Below are 26,757 nucleotides of genomic sequence, written 5' to 3' on the forward strand. Positions count from 1 at the left end.
TCCATCCTGTCCTTGGACAGTTCCAGGGATCCAGGGGCAGCCACAGCTTCTCTGGGCACCCTGTGCCAGGGCCTGCCCACCCTCATTGTAGAAAAATTCTTCCTCACATCTGGTTTAAACTGACCCTCTTTCATTTTAAACCCGTCACTTACTGTACTACAATAACAGGTCCTGCTAAAAACTCTGTCACCATCTTACCTGGAGCCCCTTTAGGCACTGGAGGGGGCCCGGAGCTCTCCCTGGATCCTTCCCTTCTCCAGGTGAGCACCCCCAGCTCTGCCAGCCTGCCCCCAGAGCAGAGGGGCTCCAGCCCTTGGAGCATCTCTGTGATACGACCAAGGAGAGGACCCCGAATCCTCGGGCACCGGCAGCGGGTGACAGTGACAAGCTGGGGACGACGATGGGGCTTCATCAACACCTCAGACCAACACCTTGGCCTGGATCTGATCCATGGGGAGACACCCAGGAACTCCACAGGGGAAGCGTGAAGAAGATGGTGGCAACGCCACACCTGGAGGAGAGGATGCCCAAACCTCTCCCTCTCACCGGAGCATCCCTTCCCCTCCCGACCGCTCCAGCGGAACGATTTCCAGCGGGATGCTCCCAACCCGCAGCTCCGGGCCGGAGAGCCGAGGGGAAGGAGGGATTACCCCAAGTTGTCAGGGCGGCTCCGGGGCCGCTCGGGGAGCCCGGGGCGGGCGGTGCGGGGCGGAGCGGGGCGGGGGCGGCGCGGGGGCACATGCGCCGTGCGCGCACTGCGGAGCGGCGCGGGCAGCGCGGGCAGCGCCAGCGGAGCGGGGCGCGGGGCGCGGGCAGCGGCGGCGGCGGCCGCAGCCCCGCACGGCCCCGCACGGCCCCGCACGGCCCCGCCGAGACACAGCCCGGCCGCCCCCAGCCCGGCGGAGGTGAGCGCAGGGGATGCGGGAATGACGCGGCGCGGGGAAAGTGGGGGGTCTCTGTCCCCCCCAGGTGTGAGCGCGCATGGGGGGACATCTCTTGGCGGGGCTTTGCAGCCTTTTTGTGGGGGTCTCCCATGTCTTTTCATCATTTTTTTGGGGGGGGCATCGTTGCGTGGAGGGGATCCCCCACCGCTCTGCATCCTGGCATGGTGGGGTGGGTGATTCTCTGCTGCTTTACATCTTTCCGGCGGGGAGGGGGTTCTCCATCCCTTTACATCCTTTGGGGGGATCCTCCATCCCTTTACATCCTTTGGGGGGGATCCTCCATCCCTTTACATCCTTTGGGGGGGATCCTCCATCCCTTTACATCCTTTGGGGGGGGTTCTCCCGTCCCTTTACATCCTCCCGGGGGGGGAGGGCCACTCCGCATCCCCGTTTTGCTGCATCCCCCCCCAGCTTTGCATCCGTGCCCGGGGGCGGGGGGCTGTCCTCCATCCCTTGGCATCCTTGCTTTGGGAAGGGGCTGTCCAAGCTGCTTCGCCTCCTTGCGTGGGGGGTCCCTCCGCTTTGCAGCTGTTCATGGCCGGGGGGGGGGGGGTTTGAATCCTCCACGTTTTGCACCTTTTCCTGCAGGGGAGGGGGTCAGGCTGCTCCGCACGTTCCCATGGCGGGGGGGAGGGATCCCGGCAGCGCTTGGCACACTCGCACCGCGGTGCTCCGGGGCCTCTCTGCACCTTTGCGCTGGGGAGGGGGTGTGTGTGCTGTCACTTCGCATTCCTGCATGGAGAGGGAGGGGGACCGGGCTGCTCGGCACCCTTGCGTGGGGGCGGGGTGGGGGCGGGGGGCTTCACTTGACATCCGTGCCACGCTGGGGAGGGAGGATCCTTCATCTTTACATCACTGTGGGGGATAGACTGGGCCCACGGCTGCCTGTGCACCCACAACCAGAGCAGGGCAGGGCTCATCACCCTCTGCCTGGGAAACTGGGGGCGGGTCTGGGGGTCTCTGCAGGCCGGTGTGAGGCTGGGGATACAGAGGGGACAACGCCGAGCAGGGCACAACCTGCTGTCACCTGTCATGCGTGCCCCCCTCTCCCCATCCAGCTGTCCTCCCAGGGATTTGGAGCCCCTCTGCGTTCCCTTGGTGACCCCCCCAGGCCGGGGCACCCCCATGGGCAGAGCTGCAGGTGGGCCCAGAGCCCCCCGGAGGTGCCGAGCCTGGGCCTCCACGCTCAGTGATTCAGCTACTTGCAGGGAGCTTTAATTCTATCGCCTCGAACTCGAGTTCTTGCTGCCTCGTGGTGGTGTCGGTGCGATGGAATACCTACGGATTGAGATGCTTTTAAAGGGAGTTTGTGGCTGCTTTGTGTGCCCGGCGCGGTGGAGCCAGCGGCCGGACACGCTGCCGGCGGAGGGGAGCGCAGCCCCGGGCTGCGCGGGCAGCTCGGGAATGGCAGCATCAATAATTCATCTTCCAAACTTCGGCGTGCCAAGGCACACCCCTCGCGCTGCAGCTCATTGCCTGCGTTTTAAAGAGATTGCCGGTATCGTTTTCTTTTTAAAAAAAAAAAAAAAAATCGGTGTTTTGGTGGTATTTGAGTGTCTCAGTGGCCGCCAGGGTGACGGGTTGCAGAGCTGGGTGAGGAGGGCAGGGTGATGGCAGCGTCAGCCCAGCGCAGCCTGCTCTGGCAGGCAGAGGGTTAACGTGCACCGGGCTGTGCTGTCGCAAACGCAGAGCAGGAGAAGGGCTCTTACCCAGAACGCGGTGATGCAACTCAGACCCCGAATGTCCGCTCCTTCTCCCGGGAGCAGAAGCCCACGGAGAAAACTGGAGATGAAGCATATTTTGCTTTGAGCTGTCGTCTCCCTTGGCCCAGTTCTGAACCAAAGATGCTCATCCTCCATTTTATGGCGGATGACAAATCAGCCGCCGATGCCAAGATCTTGACAAGTTACGAACAACAGCCCTCGAGCCAGAAGTGTTAAGAAATAAAAAAAGAAAAGCAAGAACGCCTTTTTTTTTTTTTTTTTTTTTTTTTTTCCTTCGCAGAGCTGCTCATCCAAAAAGACACCCTCCTCACTGCACCCCGCGGGCAAGAGCCGCGGCATTTCGCAGCGAGGCTGCAGCCAGCTCCAGGCTGGGATCTGCCGCCCCTTCCCCACATCCAGCCGGAGTTTTGTCGGGCACACGCCCAGCCCTGATGGGAAAAGCCCCGGGGACAGGCCGGGGAGCAGCAGGCAAAGGCCGGCCCCGCAGGGAGCGGGTTGGAGCTGGCTGGGAGCGCTCTGCTCCGCGGCTGGAGGTGCCAGTCCTGCGGCTCTTCCCAAAGGCAGCGGCAGCAGCAGCAGCAGCAGAGCCTTTCCAGAACGCCCCTCGCTGCTGGCCGAGGGTTTCCCCGGTTTATCAAAGCTCCTTCTATACTGAGGAGAAAAAGGCTGGTTTGTTCAGCAGCGCCCTGCTCGCACAACCCGGCAGCGGGCGAGGGAGATCCTTCTGGTAATGAGCTGGGCACAAAAGGGGGGGAAAAAAAAAAGCTGTCATTGAAGATTTTCCTTTGGTGATAGAGTCATTAAAAACAACACATGATTCCTGGGCCAGCAGGGACCTTTTGCAGCCAAAACAGAGCTGAGATCTGTGCTGTGTTCCCACAGCCCCAGCCCCTGACTGCTCCTCGCAAGATCAAGGCAGTGCCGCTGCTCCCGGGCATTCCTCGCACTGGAAGCAGGCATGGAGCAGCCAAGGGATGATGGAGGAGGATCATGCACACTTTCACCCACAACTTTCCCCCTCCTTTTTCCCTTCCGCACGAGGGTATCAGGATGGATGTCTTTTTTTTTCTTTTTTTTTTTCTTTTTTTTTTTGCATGGATACAGATACAGATTCTCTGATCCGTATCCATAGCAGAGATTGAGCCAAAGGCTGAATGGGAAGGACCTGGAGGACTGGCCCTCAGCTCCATGACCACTGCCAGGGGACACTGAGGGCTCCCCGTTTCTGAGAAATCAAACTACAGAACCCAAACTTCGTGTTAACTAAACCCCAAGGAAAGCTACTGCCTGAAAATCCCCTTGCCAGAGATGGGGTTGTTCAGACTGGAGAAGGCTCTGGAGAGATCTTAGAGCTCCTTCCAGTACCTAAAGGGGGCTTATCAAAAGAAGGGAAAGACTTTTTACAGGTGGACATAGTGATAGGTCAATGGGGATTGGTTTTGGACCAAAAGAGGAGAGATTTAGATTAAAAGTTAGGAAGAAATTCTTCACTGTGAGGGAGGTGAGGCCCTGGCACAGGGTGTCCAGAGAAGCTGTGGCTGCTGCCCCTGGATCCCTGGAAGTGTCCAAGGCTGGGCTGGACACTGGGGCTTGGAGCAGCCTGGGATAGTGGGAGGTGTCCCTGCCCAAGGCAGGGGTGGAATGGGGTGAGCTTTAAGGTCCTTTCCAACCCAAACCTTCCTGTGATTCTGTGATTTACAGCATTTGCTCTCGCCTACTCTAAAAGAAACATCATTTAGATGAAACCCCTCCAGGAGCCTGTTTGTTTTACACCAGACTCACAGCAGGACGAGGGTTCTGTGCTGACCCCAGGGTAACGAGGCAGGCTGGTCAGGAAAATCAGCATTTTAGGGCACGAGGATGCTTTTATGGCCTCCTCCTAAGCAGGGCTGGTGCTGCACGGCCCTCGGAGGTGCTGGGGGTTTAGAGACAATTCTGTCAAGTGCTGCCCCTGCAGTAAAAAGAGAAGGCGGGAGAAAAAACCCCAACCAAACCCCCAACTGTGGCATTTACTAACGAAGCTCCTGAGGAACATTTTTAGCTGTGATTGAAGGTTGTGCTGGGTTTGCTGTGCAGTGTTCTCTCCCAGAGAGAGCTGGCAGGGGAGGGAGAGGGCAGCGCTTCCCGGTGGGACACAGGGCTCCAGGCCGGCCAGGGAGCCACGGAGCTGTGCCCCGGGGCCACCCCGACACAGCTCCCTCCCCGCTTTGCCAGGGGCGCCTGACCCTTCCCCAGCTCCACCCGAATCTGTCCCTGGCCGGCGGCAAAAATCCCTCTGTGCCACCCGGGGCTGAGACCTCTCCATTCACAGCGAGCTCACAGCTGCCAGCTCCCCAGGCTGATACCCTGGGCATGGGGGACAAAAACACCACCCACACCCAGGGGTTTTCAGTCCCGAGGCGTTTTTCCACCTGATGCTTTGCTGGCCCTGCAGTGGGGCTGGGATGGCCCCAGACCGTTGGCAAAGCCAGGCTCCTTTGGGATGCAGAGGTCCCAGGGAAGGGGCGGGCAGTGGCATTGCTTCTCCCACGCCCACCAGCCCTCAGTGCCACCCTGGGGATTTACTCTGGCTGGAATCCCGACCTCTGCTTTATTTTGAGCCAGGGGAACACTTGGGATCCAGCTGGTTTTAATATATTTAACGAAGCTTTGGACAGCAGCTCTGGAGCAACGATCACCTTCACAGGGAGCAGTGACATTTGTCATGCCGGTGGTGTTCTCAGGCATTTGGGCTGGCAGCAGATGAAGGAGTGGTCGCAGATGCATTTTGTAAATTAGAGCAGCGAGTCCTTGTGGTGCAGCTCACGCTCCATTTTGTGGGAAGTAAATCAGCAGATCTGGCCCAGCTCTCCCAGGCAGGTTTTCCCCTGCACCACAAAGAGCCGCCTGCATGGCTTTCCCTGCCTGAATTTCTCCTGAGACGACAAAACCCCAGCCCCTGTAGGCTCCAGGCTCTGCTCTTCCCATGGCCCATAGTGGTAGGAAAGCAGGCTTTAGGGCCACCTGAGCCAGAGGTTGCCCCTCAGCCATGAGGTGGCCGCTGGTGGCCTCTCTGTCCTCTGCAGGTTTGTCCTGTTGCTCTTTGAACCGTCCCACGCTGGTTTCCGCCACTCTGTGGCAGAGCTCCCCAAACTGACACCTCGAGAACCTGCTGCTTTCACACCTACCACCTATTTCTGTCTGCTCAGAAGCATCACACACCCCCAGATCCTTCCCAGCCCTCTTCTGTGCCAGATCCATCCTGCCAAACTCCACAGGACGAGCTCCTTCAGGCACCTACAAGCCCCACTGAGTGTCAACTCTGCCTCTCGTCCTTTCCCTGGCTTCAGACTCAGGTTTTGTGGCTCCTTTCACTATTTCAGGACTGCTTTGTGCCTACCTCCTGCCCCCAGCCCTTCCTCACCTCTCCATTCCAAGGGTTCTGCACCAAAACCGGTGCAGAACGTGGTGAGCAGCCACCACAAGATCTGGCACTTCTTGTTTGTTTAATATTCACTTAAAAACTTTTTTTGTTCAAGGTTAATAGATTTTTCAACATATCTCTTGGTTTTTTTCACTGCTCTGGCTCCTGGCATCTGAGCAAGGATTTGCTGCCTTGCAAAAGCCTCTGGCTCCTGGCAGTGTGTGCTCCTCAGGGCTCAGAAGGACCCTGGGAAGCCCAAATTGGGAAAGAGCTTCGATGGCAAGGGCTGAGCAGACTGCCCCAAAGCTTGACCTAGAACTGAGCTTAGTGCAGAGCTGGCCCCAACTCCCAGCCGTGAGGCATTTGCTTCACCACACACTTCACAGAATCATTAGGCTGGAAGAGACCTCCAGGATCATCAAGTCCAACCCAACCCCAACCTCAACTCAGCCATGGCACCAAGTGCCACACGCAGTCTTTTCTTAACCACATCCAAGGATGGTGAATCCACCACCTCCCCGGGCAGGGCATTCCAATACACACCCACATTCTCCCCAGATCCAAGCTCGGGGTTTTTCCTGGCTGTCTGACACAGAGTGGAGGAAGTTTCCCTCATTCCTGCTGCTCCATGCACCACCCAATTCCATCAGAAACATTGGAGGTGCCTGGATTTGCAGCTGGTGATGTGCAGCACGGGACATCATGGACATCATGGACATCCTTCCTGCCAGTGCTGCTCATCTCATCTGTGGCTCCACTCCCACTCCAGGTTTCTCCTGCAGGGAACACCCATGGAAAACAAACCCCAACATCGTTTCCTGCTCCACCACAGCCCAGGGAAAGAAGGTGGGAGCCAGGACACTTCTCCCTTCTCTCTCATGTGACACCGAGCAGGGCTCCAGGGCTGCAGGTGCCGGGACCTGACCAACCCCAAAATCTGCCACGGGAATTAACCAGCACCTGAGAAATTTGTGGTCACCAGCCTGTGACCACCCGGCCACGCAGAGCACACCTGGTCCTTCAGGCCACTTTGGATCTGCCTACAGGGCTGTAAATCACAGCCCAGTGAGAGAGAGTGGGTTTGGGGGCAGGGAGGGGAGGAGGGCACAGCTATGCACGTGAAAAGCTCTCACAAAGAACGTCAGGAGCAATAACTGGGCACAAAACTCCTTTTTTTGGACCCTCTTACAAAATGAGAGATGCTTTTCTGCCCTGATGCCCCCCAGGGATCTAAGCTGCCAGATGCTGGTGGCTGCTGAGGTGAAGGAGAACATCTGGAAGGAGCCAGCTGGAGGGGTCACCCGTGGTCCAGCAAATCACATCCCCAGCCTGGTCCACAAGGGCTGGGGCAGCTCTTACTGCCCAGAACTCCCTGTTCTGGGAAAGCAGGGGCTGCTCCTCAGTGCTGCCAGCTTGGTCCTTGGGGGAAATCAGCATCTTAGAGCACAACAAACTGCTCCTTTCTGTCTCATGTCCTCCCCTGCCTGGTCACCTCAGCTGGATGTGATTCCTTTCCAAGCTCCACCACTGGGTTTGGGAAGCAGGTGGGAAGCTGGTGAGTGCCTCCCCTCACCTGTGGCATTTCGCAGAACAACATTTAGAGCTATTGGCTCTTTCCAGTCACAGGGAAAAGCTGAGTGGTGGGAGAATCCCCACAGTGGACCTGGAACCTGAGCCAGCCCCTGGCTGGTCCCATTCTCCTGCCTTCACCCTCCAAGAAATTCCTGCTGAGTTGCCGGCTCCCATTTTCCTCCTCCTGCATCCTGACGCCAGCTCCCACTCAGGGCTCCAGGATTCCAGTCAGGAGACAGTGAAATCCCAGAGGTTTAGTCCATGTAAATGATCCTAGAGCCTGCACCCAGATGATCCCTGCCCTCAGGAGCCTTTTGCTGAGGAAAAGATTTTGCCACCCAAAACCACCCCCTTGAAATCTTGGAAACCACCTGAAACACCAGCAAGGGCAGGAGCAGTGCTGGGCACAGCTCAGCATCCCCTGCTGAGGCTCTGGCCAGGCCAGCAGAGCTCAGGATTTGTGTGCAGCCTCTTGGTGGGGGTGAGCAAGATGTGCCAGCCAGGACAGAAATGAAATTGGCCTCTCTGGAGTCACGTGCAGCCCATCCCCACCCAGAGAACCGTGGCCCCATGAGTCAGGACAGGCCTAGAGGCGGCAGGTTTTAGGTGAGCAGTTGGGATTTCAGGCAGAAGTCAGAGGTTTGGTGCTGTTGGGGCAGCAGGTTGAGAGACCCCCTGTCAGGGAAGGGCTGCCTGGGGCTTCTGATCCCTGTGCTCCATTGTTGGGGGGGTTTGGAAAGCTGCTTCTCCTGTGGTTTGGTCAAAATTACCTTTACAGGCTGTCCTTGCATAAAAATTTGCCCTACTCCTCCTTGGTTCCTTCTGCTGCAGGCTCTGAGTGTTGTTTGGCCTCCTTGGGGTGAGATTAAAGGGATTTTCCTCCTCCAGGGATGCCCTCCCATGGCGCAATCTCAAATGCTGCCATCGCACCCCTCACCCACTTTCTGCCTCTCTTCCAATCTATCTCTGCTGGGAAGTTTCAAAGCACAAATCCCTTTTTTTCCCTTCATTCTGCTGAGGTTCCCCGTGGGGACTGCGGGCTCAGGTGGCCCCAGTTCCCCCCAGGTCCCCTGAGCAGGGACAAAAGGCCCCGGGGGCCCGTGGCTGTGTCCAGTGGCCGTGTCCCGTGGCTGTGGCCCAAAGGGATGCTGAGAACGGCTCTTTGTTCCCTGTTTTAATTGCTGGGCTCAGGCAGCTCATTAAGGGCTCTGCCCTGTGCCCTGCAGTCCCTGCAGCCCTGGGATGTGCCAGGGCTCAGCCTCTGAGGGCGAATTTTGGGGTGACACATAAAACCAGCTCGGGGTGAAGCTGCCAGCGTTGCTCAGCTCTTTACACAGAACTCGGGGGGCTCGGGGGTGCCCAGAAAGGGGGATTGTACACGGCCAGAGCAGCCACCCAGCGCCTCCCCTGGGTGTCACAGAGGAGCAAACAGCTGGCAGAAATCTTGATTTTTGGGAGGAGGGGACAGCACCACATCCATGAGCAGCGACTCTGGGAGGCACGGGAGGACACAGAGCTCGCTCTGAGCCCGAAGCACCGCACAACCCTGCGGAGGGCTCAGGACCGGGGTCCTTCCCCTGGCACCCCCAGTGCCCCGGGCACTGCCCAGCCCTCGGGAAAAGGCTTGGGGCTCCTTCATGGGGGCAGCTTGAATTTGCATTTGAAAACAGCGGAGGAGCTGCTGCTGCTGCTGCTGCTGGGAGCGCTGGCCGGGTGCTATCAATGGGAAACTGTTCTGTCTAACGCTGCCGGGGCCAAAAAATGTGAACTCTGCAGATTGCTGGCTCCGCTCAGGGGCGGAATCGCTGGCTCCGGTGCCGGCACCCGGCGGCTCCGCTCCCGGCCGTCGGCGGAAGCTGCTTCTCCTTCGCTGCCAAAATTCTGTGAAAGATGGGGCGGGTGGGGAGCGCTCGGGGCGTGAAACGGGGGGTTCTGCTCTCTGGGAATGCTGCTGCTGCTCTCTGGTCCTTATCAGCCCAGCCAAAAGTTTGCCTTTGCTTCGGGAGTGTGCTGAGCACGGTGGCACCTGAGACCCCCTTGTGTGAGCCTGTGGGGTCGCTGCCTGTCCCAGTCCCAATCCCAGGGTCTGTGTCCTTATCCCAGTCCCAGGGTCTGTGTCCATGTCCCAATCCCAGGGTCTGTGTCCCAGTCCCAATCCCAGGGTCTGTGTCCATGTCCCAGGGTCTGTGTCCCAATCCCAAGGTCTGTGTCCATGTCCCAATCCCAGGGTCCATGTCCCAGTCCCAGGGTCTGTGTCCCAGTCCCAGGAGACACCACCATGGATAATACCTGCGCTTTTCCCCCCTCTTTTCCCAGCCTGTCTCCCACCGTTCACCCTTCACATCAGCGGGGTACCCTGTCCCCAGCACCCCACACCCCATGGTGCCCATCCTTCACCCTTCCCTGCAGCTCCCATGGGTGCCCGGTGGGGACGGGGCCTTTGGGTGCGGGTATCTACCTACATCTCCTTAAACCCTATAGAAAATGAACAATCCCCAGTTCATGGGGGAAGCAGTGGAGCAGGGGGCACCCAAAGATGCTGTGGGGTCACACAAAGGCACTATGGGGACACCCAAGGGTGCCATGGGGGCACCCAGAAATGCTGTGTGGGCACACAGGAGCTATGGGGGCACCCAGAGATGCTGTGGGGGCCCACACAGGAGCTATGGGGGCACCCAGAGATGCTGTGGGGGCACTCAAAGATGCTGTGGGGGCACCCAGAGATGCTGTGGGGGCACACAGGAGATGTGGGGACACCCAAGGGTGCATGGGGACACCCAAAGATCCTGTGGGGGGCACACACAGGAGCTCTGGGGGAACCCAGGGATGCTGGGGGGACACACAGGAGCTGTGGGGACACCCAAGGGTGCTGTGGGGACACCCAAAGGTGCTGTGTGGGCACACAGGAGCTCTGGGGACACCCCGGGATGCCGTGGGGCCATGCAGGGAGCTGGGATGAGCTGGCCACAGCAGCTTGTCTCGGTGTGGTGTGCGCACAAATAAAACCCTGGAGAGCCTGCAGTGAGCTGGAAATAATGGCATTACAAGCGCTTCCTTGCTTCTCTTTGGGCTGGACGAGGCTTTTCGGGGCCAGCTGAAGGGCTGCAGCACAGGGGAGTTCGCTCCTGGGGGGAGCACAGCTCTGGGAAGGGAGTGGGAAAGGACGCGGTGGCACAAGGCAGGGACAAAGTCCTCACCTCCACCGTCTGTGTGCTCACCAGCACCCCGAGGTTTGCACCTCCAGAGCGTCCCCTGCTTGGAGAAGTCCTGTGAGGGAGTGTGGGGGGAGCAGGCCAGTGGTGGAAATCGCGTGTTTTCATCTTCCTTTCCTTCTCCTTGTCCCAGGAGAGGCGTGAGGGCTCGCCATGCCGCTGGTGAAGAGGAACATCGAGCCCCGGCACCTGTGCCGGGGGGCCCTTCCCGATGGGGTGACGAGTGAGCTGGAGTGTGTCACCAACAGCACGCTGGCTGCCATCATCAAGCAGCTGGGCAGCCTCAGTAAGTCACCGACAGCACCCCTGGGGTGGGGTGGCACTGGGATGGCACTGGGATGGCACTGGGATGGCTCTGGGATGGCACTGGGATGGATTGTCGCTGTAAGACACGAAAGATGAGAGGCTCCAATTATTTCAGAAGGCAAAGAGCATAGAGAAAAGCCTTTTTTGTCTAATTCTTCCTACCTTTTATAAGGTGTTCCCACCCAGACCTAACGTGGTCGGTGAATAGGAACGACACCTCTCTAATGCCAGGGGTTAAACCAGAGAAACAGCAAAACACCACCTGGAGAAAGATTGTTCTGGGAAAGGAGAGTTGTTTGCCAAGGTTGTTTTGAGATGAAGCTTTCTTGAGAATTTTTTTCTTGGGAAAAAGTTAGCACCTGCCAGCAGGATAAAATCTCTCAGACCCAGAAATATCAGACCCACAACGGGGGGCACTGGGATGGCACTGGGATGGCACTGGGATGGCACGGGATGCACATGGGATGCCACAGTCACTCCCACCAGTCCCAAACACACCGAAACAGGAGTTATGTGGGCTGCAGCCACTCCTAATTCAGTGGGGATTATCCAGATTGTTGAAATAAGAGGATGCTCAGGGCCAAACTCAAAATGGGGACTTGGTGACATTTTGAGACCCGTTTTCCTCTCACAGCTGGTCTGTGCAGTGGGGGACACAAAGCCTTCAGGAGCCCCTTGCTTCTCCACTTGGCCAGAAATAGGAAGGTCAGGTGAAGATCTAAAATACTCCATGCCATTCTTTTTAAAGTTAGAGCTTTTTGAGGAGGAGAAGTCTCTATCAAAGGTCTAAATCCTCAGCTGTCTTCCTGCCCTGGGACTGATCTCAGCAGAAAAGGGGCAGATGAGAGCACTGCACACACCAGTGTGAAGCTTTAACAGGGGCAACCTATTTCATGCTGAATATCCACTTAAAATAGAGAGGAAAGCTGTTCAGGGCTCCTCCTCTTTTACACACCTCCAAAAGTAGATTCTGCTCTAAAATACTCCCAGAAAAATAAACCCAGGATTTCGGGAGCTGCTGGAAATTCAGTGGCTCACACAAGCAGCACCCACATCTGCTCGGGCTTCCTAGTTCAGGGGAAAAGGGAATCAAATATGACCAAGCTGGTGAATGCTCTGAGGAGATTTTAAAAGTGATCTTGGGAACTGTTTGATAGGTGGGACTGGAGGAAACCCTGAGGATCTGGGGGAATGGGATGGGATGGGATGGATGCTGTAACCCACAGGTATCAGCAGTGCTCAGCCAGACACCTTGCTCAGCTCCATCACAGGAATAACCCTAACAAAAAGCTAAATAATCCTAAATAAATAACCCTAAATAAATAAGCTGTGGTAGGGATGCACTGAGAGATGCAGGAAAAATACTGATCAAGTGGAACAAATTGCAGATTGTCCCTGCTGTGGCACCGTCCCCACTGCCCTGCTCTTGGCTTTCTCCCCAGGCTGAATTTCCCCAGGTCATGTTGGGTGATGGTCATTTTTTTGGCTGATCTGTCCTGATGGATCCGGGGGCTCTTTAGGGCACTGTGAATGTCCTGTGCTCCCGTGGGTGCTGCTCTCACTGGAAAGGGAGGCTCCTTTGGGCTCCCCTGCCTCCCTGCAGCACTTTGGGAGAGGACGAGGCTCAGCTCCCAGAAATCCAGGCTGGGGAGAGCACCCCACGGAGGCAGTGGGGAGGGGGTGGCCCAGGGGATGGGCTGGGCAGGCGGAGCCACCTGCTGCGGTGACAGGCGCCGTGTCCCCTGCCAGGCAGGCACGCAGAGGACATCTTTGGAGAGCTGTTCAACGAAGCCAACAGCTTCTACATGAGGATGAACTCGCTGCAGGAGAGGGTGGACCTGCTGGTCATCAAGGTGACGCAGCTGGACTCCACCGTGGAGGAAGGTGAGGGGCTGGTCTGGGGAGGTGTCCAGGTGTGCTCTGGGGACAGGACCCCCGCCACGCCTCGCTCGGCGGGCTGAGGCCACCCCTGCATCCCTTGTCCTTCCTGTGTCGTCCCCCCCCCCCAGTTTCGCTGCAGGACATCAACATGAGGAAAGCCTTCAAGAGCTCCACGGTGCAGAACCAGCAGGTGGTGTCCCGCAACTCCATCCCCAACCCGGTGATGGAGATGTACCAGCGCTGCGACAAACCCCCTCCGCTCAACATCCTCACACCCTACAGGTACGGGACCCTAAAGGTGTGGGGCCCTACGGGGCCCTACAGGGACAGGGCCCTACAGGGAAGGGGCACAGCGCTTCCTGGAGCTCCCGGGGGGCCCTCCCCATGAGAAGGATCAGGCATGCCCCCCATTTGCAGCTGATTTCTCCAGCTGCTGGGCTGCTGTGGGTTTCTCATCTTCTTTTCTTCTGTTAGAGCCAGGATTCATACTCGGGAGATGCAGTTTTTGTGTTCGGACTCTGATGTTTATTAATTCTTATCTATGTTACAGTCCCACAAGCTGTGAGCTCTAGCTAACAAGGTAGAAAATGGCTCTGGCTCTAACTCTTTCCAAGGTTGTTTAAGCATAAATTATCCAATTACAAGATGACACCTATATTGTTTTTACTTTTAGCCCAATAGCCAACCACCCATGGTCCACAATGCAGATTTTTTCACCCAATCATAATACACCACCCAAAGCCATGAAGAAGAATGTAAAAGAAGAAGAATTTAGTCTACACCTTAAATCTTCCATATTGCTTTATATATATTACTATATACTGAGATCTTAAATCTAAGTTTTGCACCCTGTGATATCACACACTTCTATTCAAACTCCACACCCACAATCCCAGTTCTATCATTCAGTTTTGGAAGCCTGTTCCACGGCCTCGGGTCAAATGTGGTGTTTTCTTGAGGGTCAGCGCCTGTCAGCACAGAAAGCCTGAAATTCTTCAGCCTCCAGGGTTCCAACATGCTGCCACCCCCCTTGCAGGGGATGCTTGGAATGTGTGTCCACATGGTAGTGACCATCATGGATGGTTCGGATGTGTTTGTGGTGGGGCAACAGATCGAGGGCATGATCATACCAAGGCCCTTGGGAAGGGGAGCAGGGGGTCGTCTCCTGTGGCTGGTAACCCTCTCTCCCCCTTTCCCAACCCCCAGGGATGACAAGAAGGACGGCCTCAAATTCTACACCGACCCCTCCTACTTCTTCAACTTATGGAAGGAGAAGATGCTGCAGGCGACAGAGGACAAGAGGAAGGAGAAGCGCAGGCAGAAGGTGGGTGGGGGCAGGCGGGCGACAAGGGCGCTGGAGCTGGGGCTGCTCGGGATCTGGGGACAGCCACCACCTGGTGCATCCTCCCTGCTCTCCTCCCCTGCACTGGGTGCATCTCACAGGGCTGGGTGATGCTCCCCAGGGACTGCTCCCGGTCTGGAGGAGCCGGGCTGGAGGTGGGCTTTGTGTTCCCGCAGGAGCAGCGGCTGGTGGAGGACTCCACCCGGGAGGTGAAGAAAGTGAGGAAAGCCCGCAACCGGCGCCTGGAGTGGAACATGATGGCGTATGATAAAGAGTTCCGGCCGGATAACAGGTTCTCACCATCCCCCTATCACATGGCGTCATCGGAAGGATCACTGTCCCCAGATAATAGGCAGGTTCTACCTCCTACACCTTCAGCTCACGGCTCTCCTTTGCTTTGCTCTTCCTCTCCGTCGTTGCGGGGGACGTGTTGCCCACAGCGGGGTCGGGGTGCTCAGCTGCAGGCCTGTGGTAGCTTCATGGATGGCTGGTGTCCCCAGGGTGTCACCCTGGACCTCAGGAGGAGCCTTGGCGTTGGGATAGAACCGGAGCGCTTTGTGTTTTGCATCTAAGAGCAGAGAGCGGTTCAGCTCTGTTGTGTCCTTGTCCCCTCTGCTCTCACTCCGCTGTCTTGTACATCGAGATTTCCGTGGCCTTTCCCTGTTTTGTTGTCCCAACCCCAAAACCCCAACACGCCCTGAGCGCGCACAGGAGGAGTACAACAGCGGGGTTTTCCTGTGCTGCAGATCCTACGCCTCGGACGCCGCCGACCACTCCTACCCGGCCAGCCCCAACCACCCCGCGCAGCTGCTGGCCCCGGCGGCTCACCTGGCCCCGGCACAGGAGCACAAGGAGGGGGTGCTGGCGGCCCCCAACCCCCCGGAGCACGTGTTCCGGCCGGCCGCGGGCAGCCGGCAGAACAGCCTGACCCGCCTGCAGCAGCCCCACGCCCCGCCGCCCCCCGAGGCCGTCCTCAACGGGCCCAGGCCCCACCTCGTCAAGGATTACGGGTAAAGCCTCAGCCGGCGAGCTGCTGGAGGGGTGTGCCAGGGAAGGGAGGCTCGCAGCGGGGGGGGGGTCTGACCCCCCGTTTCTGGGTCGATGGAGGGGGGAAGAATCTTTTCCTGATGTCCGGCCTAAACCTCCTCTGCGGCTTTCATGGTCCAAAACTGGCGGTGAGACTCGAGGCCGAGTCAGTCAGGAGCACTTTCGGGGTCATCCCAGGTAAGGGGGCAGGGTGGATGGAGGGTTTTCCCCTGGGGTGTTGCTGCTTTCCACCACTGCATGACCCATAGCCCGTCCCACCAGCAGACCTCCAGCACCATTCTGAGCCCTGGGACAGAGTTTTTGTGGGGTTCAGAGCAAACCAAGGCAGAAGGGAGCCAGTTGGGTGCTGGGATGGGTGATGGGAGCTAGAGAGGATCAGGCCCAGCGTCACCAGCCAGGCAAGGCAGGAGGCTGTCCTGCTCTGATCTGCACTGGGGCGGCCTCACCTTGAATACTGGGGGCAGTTTTGGGCACTACAATATAAAAAAGTCTTTGAGATATTAGGGAGCGTCCAAAGGAGCCCATGAAGATGGTGAAGGGCTTTGAGGAGAAGCCGTGTGAGGAGTGGTTTGGGGCATTTGGCGTGTTCAGCTGGAGAAGAGGAGGCTGAGGGGAGGCATCACTGCAGTCCACAAATTCTTGAGGGAAGCAGAGGGGCAGATGCTGATCTCTCCTTTGCGATGACCAGTGACAGGACCCGAGGGAATGGCCTGAAGCTGTGTCAGAGGAGGTTTAGGTTGGATATCAGGAAAAGATCCTTCCCTCAGAGGCTCGTGGGGCACTGAGCAGGCTCCCAGGGAACGGTGACAGCACCAAACCCGCCAGAGCTCCGGGAGCGTTTGGACAAAGCTCGCAGGGACGCACAGGGCGGGATTGTTTGGGATGGCCGCGTGCAGGGCCCGGAGTTGGACCGGCTGATCCGCGTGGGTCCGTTCTATCTCACCCCATCCCTCGACTCCGTGATTCTCCCGGCGCTGACCCCCGTGCCCCCCGTTGCAGCCCGCAGCCGGTGCCCATGGCCGAGTACTTCGTGCCGCCCGCCCCGCCGCCGCCGCCGCCCGTCATCCCGTCGGCACAGACCGCCTTCGACAGCCCCATCTCGGCTCCCCCCGCGCTGGCCCCCGGCTCGGCCGCCGCCCCGTCCTACGCCCCGTCACCGCCCCCGGCGCCCCCCGGGCCCTACTCCGCGTCCCCGCCGCAGACCGGCCCCGTGGGACCGCCGGTGGCCCCGCCGCCCCCGCCGCCCGGGCCGCCGGCCGTGTCCGCCTCGCCCGCGCACTCCGCCTCGCCGCCCGCCCCCGCCCTGGAGCCGCGCAAGCCGCAGATCCCGCTGATGCCCATGAGCGACGCCCGGAGCGACCTGCTGGCAGCCATCCGCAGGGGTGAGGGAAGCAGGGAATGAGGGAGTGAGTGCGGGGAGCCGGCACTGGAGAGTCGGGTGGCACTGGTGACACCGAGGGCGAGATGAGCGCTCGGTGGCCAGGTGATGGGTGAGGATGGTGGGACCTTGCGGGGGGAATAAACGCAGTGTGGAGGTGGGGGGTCCGTGGTTGGAGGTGGAATGAAGCCCCGTGGATTGCTGGCAGCTCTCAGGCATGTGGCTTCCTCCCAGGCTGGAGTGGATGATGTGCTCCCAGGTGTTCTTGCATTTCCCTTTCCTGCGAATCTCCAGGTCAAATGGGAAATTGAACCTTCCAGAAGGTTCAATATCTTCAGGCTGAGTGGAAGCAGAGGAGGAGCTTTATTCTGTGACATAGCTTTGTAATCGTACATATTCATAAAATCCCAGAATGGGTTGGAAGAGACCTTAGAGCTCACCCCGTTCCACCCCCTGCCATGGGCAGGGACACCTTCCACCATCCCAGGCTGCTCCAAGCCCTGTCCAGCCTGGCCTTGGACACATCCAGGGATCCAGGGTTGGCCACAGCTGCTCTGGGAACCTGTGCCAGGGCCTCACCACCCTCACAGGGAAGAATTTCTTCCTGACATCCAATGTGAGCCTACTCTGTCAGTTTTCAGCCATTTCCCCTTGCCCCACCAATCCCATCCTATTACCCCGTATAACTTTGTCATCACCAGGGCAGCAACCCTCTTGTCTCAGCCAACACTTCGTAACTGGATGGGAGGTGCTGCACATGGGCTACACTCCCCCTAAAGCCTTCCCCCATTTTCCTGCAGGAATCCAACTCCGGAAAGTCCAGGAGCAGTGGGAGCAAGAGGCCAAAAAAGAGCCGGTGGGCAACGACGTGGCGACCATCCTGTCGCGCCGGATCGCGGTGGAGTACAGCGAGTCCGACGACGACTCCGAGCTGGACGATAACGAGTGGTCGGACTGAGGGGCCCCGGGCTGGGCTGGGCGGGGCTGGCTCGGAGCTCCCGGCTCCGTTCCAGGTGTGTATAGGCACCTTCCCCAACGTCGCTGCCGGCGGGGCGGGCGCGGGGGGCCCCGCCCGCTCAGGAGCTTTTGCTTTTACACTATGTCAAAACCCCCCTTCGGGCAGCAGCAGCAGCAGCACTGGTAGGATACACCTCGGAGGCAGTGAGACCAGGAATTAGCAGCACCTTCACAGTTAATGACTTCCAGAATTCTCTGAAGGCAGGGTAATGGGATTACTCCAGGTTTACACCCGGAGCAAGACCGGAGACCGGCCCTGAGTGTGCTTTGCGAGAGGAGGGAGCCCCAGAGGCAGCAGTGCTTTTTTCAGCTAGATGTTAATTGTGATAACGAGAAGCTCCTGGAGAAGAAGCCTTGTTTGCACAGGAGTGCAGGGGTGGCCCTGTGGCCTTGGGGACACTCTGCTGCTGCTGGTTTTGGGGTCAGGCAGCTCCAAAGGCTGCCTGTGGGCAGGAGTCCCCTTCCCTATGAATCAGCACACCACGTTTAGTAGCAGTTACACCATTGTGTTGTTGCTGCCTGGAAAATCATGGAATGCTTTGGGTTGGAAGGCACCTTCAAAGCCCATCTAGTCCAACGAGAACTGTGACACCTTCCGCTAGACCAGGCTGCACGAGCAGCCCAAGGTGTTGTGACCTTAGCCTGTATCCACCTGCAGAGCTGCTTTTCTAGGAGCAAAGGGGGAAGGCAAGGCTGGCAGGAAGACACAGCCTTGTCTGGGCTTGTCCTGCCTTTTCCAGCAAAGGGGTAGAGGTGTCCAGGGAGCTTCCCCAAGCCCGGCTCTCCCTGGCCTTAGTGTGACACCCTTCCAGTGTTATTTGAGAAAAAGCGAATCAGGCAATCTGCGGCTTTCAGGTAAACTCTCAGCTTGCACTTTGCAGCCCCACAAGCTGTGCCTGTGCAGTTGAGATCAGCTCAGACCCAGGCACTGGTTCCTCCTACCTGATCCTGCTCCACCTGCTCCCTGTCCCACGTTTGGACACTGATGGAGGCGCTGGGTATCCAGGCCCCTGTTTCAGCACTGAAAACACCTGTTTTCCCATCAAAACAGAGCGTGATCCGTGGAAGACTTTTCACAGAGCCACGAAGGGAGGAGGCACAGAGGAAGGCAGAGCAAAGGGGTGGGAAATACTGGAAATATCCCAGGCAGGTGTGAAAACCTGCAGAGAGAGCTGGGAGAGGTTCCCCACCTGTGGAAAATGGGCCAGGAGCAGCTGTGGATTGGGCAATGGGATGTCCCCAGACCCTCTGTTGTGTTCCCCTGTCCCACGAGCCCCTGAATGGGGAAAGCCTGAGCTCTGTGCCCAGTTCCCGGCCTCTCCCAGTAGCCCTGTAGGTGATGGCTGCTTCAGCAGTTCTTTGAGGATGTAGAAGCAGCCAGACCTGTAAAAGAGGTGGGAGGACGTGGCTGAGACCCAAATGCTGATCCTTAAATTCACAGAATCCTAGAATGGTTTGGGATAAAAGGGACCTTAAAGAGCATCTCATTCCAACCCCCTGCCAGGGACAGGGACACCTTCCACTAGACCAGGTTGCTGATTTCCTGGGAAATGCTGGTGTTGAGCAATGTCCCAAACATCTGCTCATTTTTCTCCCAGTGACAAACCCCTCATGGCCAGATATGGTGAATCCTCTGCCCAGCTGCTGGGAAGTGCCCCCAGGAGCTCTCCCTTCTCCTGAGTGGCACAAAACGGTCTCTTGTCCCTTGGATGTGACACCTTCCACACCTCCACAGCCAGGCTGGGAGCTGTGGTGCACGGTGGGCCTGAGCAGGGGTGCAGAGTGGATTTGGGATGGGGGAGAGGGCAAGGCAAGGGGCACAGGAAGAACAGGATACATGGAATAACTCATCTGCAAAACCCAAGGAGCAGGAGTGACCAGAGGAGGCGGGGAGACACCGTACCCTGCAGGTGGCCAGGCAATTCCTGATGCTCGCTGGGAGCTCTTGATTCTGATGTTGACCCTCTGAGATGCAGGGAAAGGGCTGCAAGGGCTTTTTACAGAGTGCCCCTGCAATGCCCAGGACCTGCTTCCCTCAGGAAGGCAGCTGCTGTTTGGCCTGGAGCAGGCCCAGAAGGAAGGGGTGTAAAAATTCAGGGCAGCATTTAAGGCGGTGTTTCTGGTGGAGCGTTATTAATGTAGATACAATCACAAAACTGTTTGTAAGTGAGGAGAAATTTGGTTTATTTGGGGAATTTAGGAGGAGTAATAACCCTTTGTGAGAGAGAGAAAACAGCAGGGGCTGGTGGATCTGCACTTACCTGTTGCAGAGGTCGAGGGGCTGCAAGGTCACTGTGGGGACCCAGCAGAGCTGAGGAGTGCCAGTGGCCCCAGGAAAGGGCTCAGGGACACTTGGGGCTGGCTCATCCCTTGGCTCTGTGACTGTCCCGGTTCTGCAAAGCTGAGCCAGTCCTGGTGGGAACTGGAGAGCAGCCCAGTGCCCCTAAAAGACCAGCTCCCTTCTTTTCATGCACCAGTTGCTTTGTGTGCGTCACATGGGGCCGTGGTAATTGGGGCAGGGCTCCACGGGTGTGTGGCAGGTCAGGGCTGTCCCCGGGGCCTGCCACTGCCCTGTCACCTCACAGCACCTGTGCTGGGACTGGCAGCTGGCAGCATTGGTGCCATTGCGTGGCAGAGTGCTTGACAATCACAGGGAGGTCGGAAGGGACCCCAAAGGTCATTTAGGCCTTGCCTGCTCTGTGCACAGCCACATCTGCAGAGCAGATGCACAGCTGGCAGCCCCAGGGGGGGCAGGAAGGGCTCACCCCCATGTCCTCACATCTTTGTGTCCTCACACCGGGTCCCCATTGTGCATCCCAGCAATCCCAGCACATCGTCACCCATCCTGTTCTGCTGCAGGAAATCCCCCGATAACACAAACCCAGCTCACATTCTCAACTGCAGGGCCAGCCAGCAGCACCATGACCTCCCAGCACTGCCAGCAGGCTGCAAACATCACCTTCCTCCTCTTCCAGGGACCAGAAGTGCCGTGGGAACCCCTCAGCTGTCTTGGTAGCAGGGGTGGGATGCCCCATCCTCATCCCAGAGAGGTGGCTGGTGGAGCTGGTGGAGAAGTAACCTCGGGGTGGGTTTGGACACCCATTCCTGGTCTGACCCTGGCACTCCCAGCTCCTGCCAAGGCAGACGAGCAGCAGGAATCCTTCAGGTGGGAAAAGACCTCCAGGATCTCCAAAGCTGGAGCATTAATGCCACGTGGTGGCACTGAGAGCCCCAGTCCCATGAGAGCCACTCCATCCTCAGTGCCTTCCCTTGAGGGACTCGGCCACGCTTGACCACCTTTGTTTGAGGCAGATTCACCTGGTTTTTGCTCAGGTGACCTTTGAAATCCAACAGAAGTGACACCAATTCCTTGGCTGCTCCGGGCTGGGATTGTGCCACGCTAATTAACACTGTCTGTCTGCCCCACATGCTGCACGCTCAGTATTTTGTACATATGTGCCTATTTCTGTACATTCTGCCCAAAGTAGGCCATGCTGTGTTACACAACCTGAAATGCTCAAATCCTCATGTGGGCCGATATAAAAGTGAATATTTAAATATTTTATCTAGCTCGGCAGACATTGAAAAAAAAAATGCAATCCAGGTCACAGATGATTGAATTTCTCCTCTCTCAAGAGTACCAGAATTGGGCTGAGGAGATTCTCCCGTACATTAAGGTATCGTGTTCCCTGCTAAAATACAGCAGTGCCATTTCATTGCCAAAGGATGATCACAGAGTGCCAAACGTTTAATGAGTCCAACTGATCTCCTGAGAGTTCCTTTGCCCATTTTATCTGCTCCTCCCTGCGTGCCAATTGATGGGCATAGATTAAAAATAATAAATATGGCTGTCAGCAGGGGGGGGGAGGAAATATCCAGTGTCCATACAAATGGGTCGCGCTGGAGTCAGCGGGACAGTCAACGAACCATTTTGGTTCTCCTTGGAGACATTAGTGGAAGGCTGTCATCCTTGAGGTCCGCCAGGAACCTCTTGGATGTCCCAGGTTCATCTGAAAAGGGACTTTGCAGGGACCTCTGTGCCCAGCAGGGCTGAAGGCTGGTCCTGCTCGGGTTGCTGGGGGTTGGTGGAAGTCCTGCAGCGTTCGCTCCTGGCGCTGCACTCCGTGTCTCCCTGCTTTGGAGTGACCACTGGAGCTGGCTGGTGCTGCTGGTGGCTCTTAAAGGACCAGTGTCCTGAAGGAAGGGTGGATTGGGCAGTTCCTGATTTCTAATTTCCCACCCGGGGAAGAGACCTAGAGAGGAGCAATGATCCCATCCCACGAGAGCTCCTGCTTTTGCAGCTGTTTCCTCTTGGGAAGCTTTTACTCCAGTGACAAACTTCAGGCTGAACTTGGCTTCTTCGGAGAGCTCTTTCCACAGAAGAGCCCTCAAATTTCCTCCCAGCAACTTTTCCACCTCTCTCTCCCTTTCCAGCCTGACCAGAAGCTTTGCAGTCTCCCCTGAGCCTGAATTAACACCTCAGCTTTAATGCCAAATGGAAGTTTTGCTTGCAGGGAGGCAGGTTGTGGCAGCGGAGGTGGCCTTTTGGAGGGTGCATTCCAGAGGTGCACAGCTGGCAGGAACTCTGGGCCACTTCCTTGTGGATGGGGCACGGAGAGCCATGGGAAGCACTCCCCGTGATGGGATGCTGGCAAGGGGAGCACAGGCTGTTCCTTTCACTGAGATTCCTGTTTTTCCTGTAGTAGTAGTAGTTATTTAGGGGTAAGGTTTTCTCAGCTGGAATGTCACTTTACAGATTAAAAAAATAAAAAGTAAGGGCAAGGAGTCTGTCCTGAGGAGTTTACAGTCTACAGCAAAGACCACGTAACCTGCACTGCACTTTAGAAGCCTCAAATGCTCACTCCCCCATTGATTTCCCCTCGAGTGGGCAGCAGCGCCTCGAGGGCTGTTGTCCCTTCCTTAGGTGACCCCTGAGCAGCACCACAACCACGTCCCCGTGCTGGGGACAGCACTGGGGCCCTCCTGCCCCTCACCCCCCACGCAGAAGTGCCTGAGCCAAGCCCAGGAGAGCCAAGCCACGCTGGGTTTGTCCCTGAAGGGGTCCCTGTGCCCTCGGGGGGGGCCTTTCCCAGCCCCCACACAGCTGTGCTCGCTGGGACGAGCAGGGATGGGGTGGGAATGGTCCTGGGAGCACCGCTGCAGCCACCTGGCCACCACCAGCTCCTGTGACAGCCTCTGGAAAGCATCCTCCTCCAGACACTTACAGCCCAAACCTGGACTTTGAAGTAGTTCAATCCTTTTGAGAATCAAAGAGGTTTGGTTTTTGTTTTTTGGGGTTTTTTTTTGTGTGTGAGTCTGATTTTCCTTGGACAAACCCCAGGTTTTCTAGGCTCGCTCTCTCAAGCCCCACCTTCTCTGGGTGAAAAACGTGCCTGGATTTTGCTGGTGGAAGGAATAAGAAAAAACCAAAACAAATCAACCCCCAGAGTTACGAACTTCAGGGAGGAGGTGTTTGCCCCAGAGCCTTCAGAACTGTGCCCAGGTAGGGTGGGACAATAGGATGTCCCCAAGGGAGGACAAGGACACCATCCTGGTGGTGCCACCAGGCTGAGGCAGAGCCTGCAGCAAGGGCTGGGCTGCAGCTGAGGGAAACCCCCAGGCAAGAGCTGCATGGAAATGTCCCCTGGAGGCAGAGTTGGTGTGACGTTGCCCAAATTGGTGTCTGAGTTACAGACCGACAGGACCCTGAGGCCACCACAGCGCCACTGATGCTTCACCCTCCCCTGGGCGTCTCCCAGCAGGGATCTCCCCACAGGTGCCTCTGAGCCCTCACTCTTCCCAGGAACAGGATTAAAGCTCTTGCTGGTTGTCGTGAGCCCAAGTGTGTGTGCAAGGAGCCTTTCCCTGCACATTTTCCCCACTGTGGTAACGCCAGGGGGACTGGGCTGGCCCCGGGGGAGTTTTCAGCTCAGTGGTAATTCCAGCGCTGGGTTCTGTACGGGGTTAAGAGTGCAGAGAGGAGAAAATGAGGCAGAAAGAAACCAGCCCAGCGTTTTAGGTTGGTTATGCTCACGTCGGCTTGCACAGGGGAAAGCTCAGCCAGGTCAAACCCTGTGCAAAGCCACCAAGGGCAGTGAGGGGAATAAATGTGTTCTCCGGGTCGGCGTGGGATTGAGCTGCGGCAGGAAGGAGCTGAGTCAGGTCTCGGGGAAAGCTTTCTGGAGGTGAGGATGGAGAAATTCAGGTCAGAGAGGCTGGTGACCTTGTGTGCAGCCAGGGAATGGTGGAGGTGCCCACAGGGCATTTGTAATTTGCCCTCATCCCCTCCTTGGGGGTCTGTCCTGGTGGGTCACAGCCCCAAAGCATCCCCCAGCAGCCAGGGCAGCTGCTTGTGCTCCCCCTTGGTTTTGGTGTTGACCTTCAAATAGAATAAAGATAAAACGTGCTCAAAATAAACACCTGAGAGAGAAGGATGGTAACTGGCAGCTGTTTCTGCTCCATTTCAATAGTTAAAAGGCAGCAGCTCCTCTGGATCATTCATGATCCACAGACTGTAGCGAGGAAGCCGTGAAGGTGGACAGTTTAAAATTTACCCTTTGATTTGGGGTAGCTCTGTTGAGAAATCTAAAAATAAAACTTTAAAAAAAACCCCACATAAATCTAAAAATAGGCAAACAAAGAAAAAAAAAACAAACAACCCACCCACAAAACTAAAAAGCAAACAAACAACTCACATGTGATTTCCAGGAGGATAAACTGTTCCCTTTCCTTCCCTCAGACCTCGAGGGAAGGTCAGACACAGCAACGCTTCCCAGTCAATCAGCAACAGAACGAAGCAGGTGCCGCCAGAACCGCTTCCAAAAAATCCCAGGAAAGTGGTGTTTAAGGAAAAGCAATAATCACATCACGCCCAGTGCAGCAAGGAGAGGCTCTCCTGCCGCTACAGGAGGTGCTTTTGTCCCTGGAGGCCCCTCCCCAGCTCAAGTGTTTCAAACCCCAGTGATTCTCACCTCTTACTGGTGCTGGTGCAATCCTGATGCTGACTCCATGGAAAAATCTCTTCTTGCCATGGAAAAGCCACAGAAGTCTTGGGTTAAAAAGGAAGAGGGCACTTGGAGCCAGGGACAATCCTGTGGTGCCCGTGGAGAGCTGGTCATTTCCTGCTGGCAGCAGGAGCAGCTTCGGCAGGGCCCTGCCAGGTCTCCAAAAATCACAGGCACGACCATCGACACCCCCCGTGCTGCTCCCCCTCCAAATTTCATTTTACACTGAGATGTTTCAGCTCTGGCTGTAGTTCTGGCCACTTTTCCACAAATGGGGCTGCTCTTTCTGGTGGTTTTTTGTTTTTTTTAGTCTCAGGTCAGAGTAGATCAGGTAAAGAAAGTAAATCATAGACTGCCAGAATTGTTTGGGTTTCCAGCCTGGTTTCACCCCCTGCCATGGGCAGGGCCACCTTCCATGAGACCAGCTTGCCCCAAGTCCCACCCACCATGCTCAAATCCCCACAAATTAAAAAATTCTTTTGTTCAAAATGCATTTTCAGGACCATTTGGGGCTGGTGGCTTCTCACCTTCAAAGACTTCCTTAATTTTGGGGCTGCCTGACTCGTTGGGGGGATGTGAAGCAGGCTGTGAGTTTGGGGTGATGCTGAGCTGTGCTGGCACCTTCCTCCCCTCTGCTCTCAGCTGTGCCCTGTCCCACAGAGGGCTTGGCTCCAGAATTCCTGCTGGGAGCACGCCGGGGCCAGGGCAGCTCCTGATGACACAAGTGCCTTTCCTGGAGGTGCCTCTGGCAGTGCCTGGGAGCCTCCTGGGGTGGGAGGTGCTGCTGTGCAGGGAATGGGCACAGCTCACCTGGCCTGGGATCCTGGAGCTGCCCAGACCCCTCGGCATCCTCTGGGATCCTCTGGGATCCCTCCTCCCGCAGGAGGGGCCTGGGGAGCAGCTTTTTTGGCCGATCCAGGGAAAGCTGCTGCCACAACCTGGAGCCATGGGGACAGTCCCCAGAGCACACGGGAGGCGTGGGGAGGGGACAAAGCCTGTCACCACTTTGCTGAGGGACATGCTGGGGGTTGCTGCTGTCGTGGGGCAAGCATTCAGGGGAGCCTTCCTCCTCCTCCTCCTCCTCCTCCTGCTGCTGCTGCTGCTGTCCCAGCCCAGGGACAATGCCAGCTGCTGCAGCAGGACGGGAGAAGTCTCAGTCCAGTTTCCCATCCACTTTCGAGCCAGCAGGAGCACCAACACCTCTGGGTGAGGCCGGGTGCTGTAGGAGAGTTGTTTTGGAGGGAACCGAAGGCAGGTGAGGATCACCTCCGGTGCCCTGCAGATCAAGGCACCTCAGAGCCCCAAAGCCCTCTGCAGTGCCCAAACTCTGAGCTCAGGAGCCCTCCTGGAGCACGGGGGCATCACACCCCCCAAAACACAGCACCGGTGAGCAGCCAGCTCCAGATGAGCATTTTAAGAGCAGTTTTCTCCCCTTTTGGCACCAGCTGATCACACACAGAGCCCAGAGGCAGGGCTTGGGCTGCCCTGCGTGGAGGTTGGAGTGGTCACTCCAGCTCTGCAGGGGACAGGAACACCTCGGCATCAGTGCCCCAGAGCTCCTGCCAAAGGCTCATCTCTTGATCCCGGCAGAAGAATGACTCCATCTCCTTAGATGTGCTGGTAGAAGGAGCTGATGGGAGACAGGCGCCTTCCCAAGGGAGGGTCACCCCTTGCAGGCCATGACAAGATGTAAGATTCCCATATTTTTCTGTGAGATCCCCCACTGTTCCAGAAGCTGAGTCGAGGAAGGAGATGTTCCCTGTCTGGTGGGCTCTTTAACCATGTGCACTTAGTCAGTAGGTGTGAGTAGATGTTGCTGCCCGTATCTATCTCCCCTACCCAGTTGCTACGTGTGAACAAGTGTATTTGTCCCCAGTGTTGTGGGTTCTGCCTGTGGTGACACGAGGATGGGAAGGTAGGGACGACG

At 57.2% G+C, this 26,757-nt stretch overlaps 1 protein-coding gene across 1 annotated transcript; it reads left to right on the plus strand.

The window, feature by feature from the left end:
- Nucleotides 1-840: 840 nt before the first annotated feature.
- Nucleotides 841-24,438, plus strand: LOC136300183 (actin-binding protein WASF3-like). The gene is made up of 9 exons (XM_066202392.1): nucleotides 841-905; nucleotides 10,989-11,141; nucleotides 12,911-13,045; nucleotides 13,171-13,324; nucleotides 14,249-14,366; nucleotides 14,561-14,736; nucleotides 15,131-15,394; nucleotides 16,431-16,813; nucleotides 17,610-24,438. Exons 2-9 carry the CDS (start codon nucleotides 11,009-11,011, stop codon nucleotides 17,765-17,767), a joined length of 1,521 nt encoding a protein of 506 aa, XP_066058489.1. The 5' UTR covers nucleotides 841-905; nucleotides 10,989-11,008; the 3' UTR covers nucleotides 17,768-24,438.
- Nucleotides 24,439-26,757: the final 2,319 nt, after the last annotated feature.

Source organism: Chamaea fasciata, unplaced genomic scaffold, assembly GCF_029207755.1.
Source record: "Chamaea fasciata isolate MVZ Bird 193981 ecotype frontalis unplaced genomic scaffold, bChaFas1.0.hap1 SCAF_22, whole genome shotgun sequence".
Lineage (NCBI taxonomy): Eukaryota > Metazoa > Chordata > Aves > Passeriformes > Sylviidae > Chamaea > Chamaea fasciata.

What these genes read in the sequence shown, in the direction of transcription:
- LOC136300183 (XM_066202392.1), top strand. Translation starts at nt 11,009, where the DNA reads ATGCCGCTGGTGAAGAGGAACATCGAGCCCCGGCACCTGTGCCGGGGG. An exon ending in GGACTCCACCGTGGAGGAAG is followed by an intron (nt 13,046 to 13,170) that starts GTGAGGGGCTGG and finishes CCCCCCCCCCAG; the next exon opens with TTTCGCTGCAGGACATCAAC. An exon ending in AACATCCTCACACCCTACAG is followed by an intron (nt 13,325 to 14,248) that starts GTACGGGACCCT and finishes CCCAACCCCCAG; the next exon opens with GGATGACAAGAAGGACGGCC.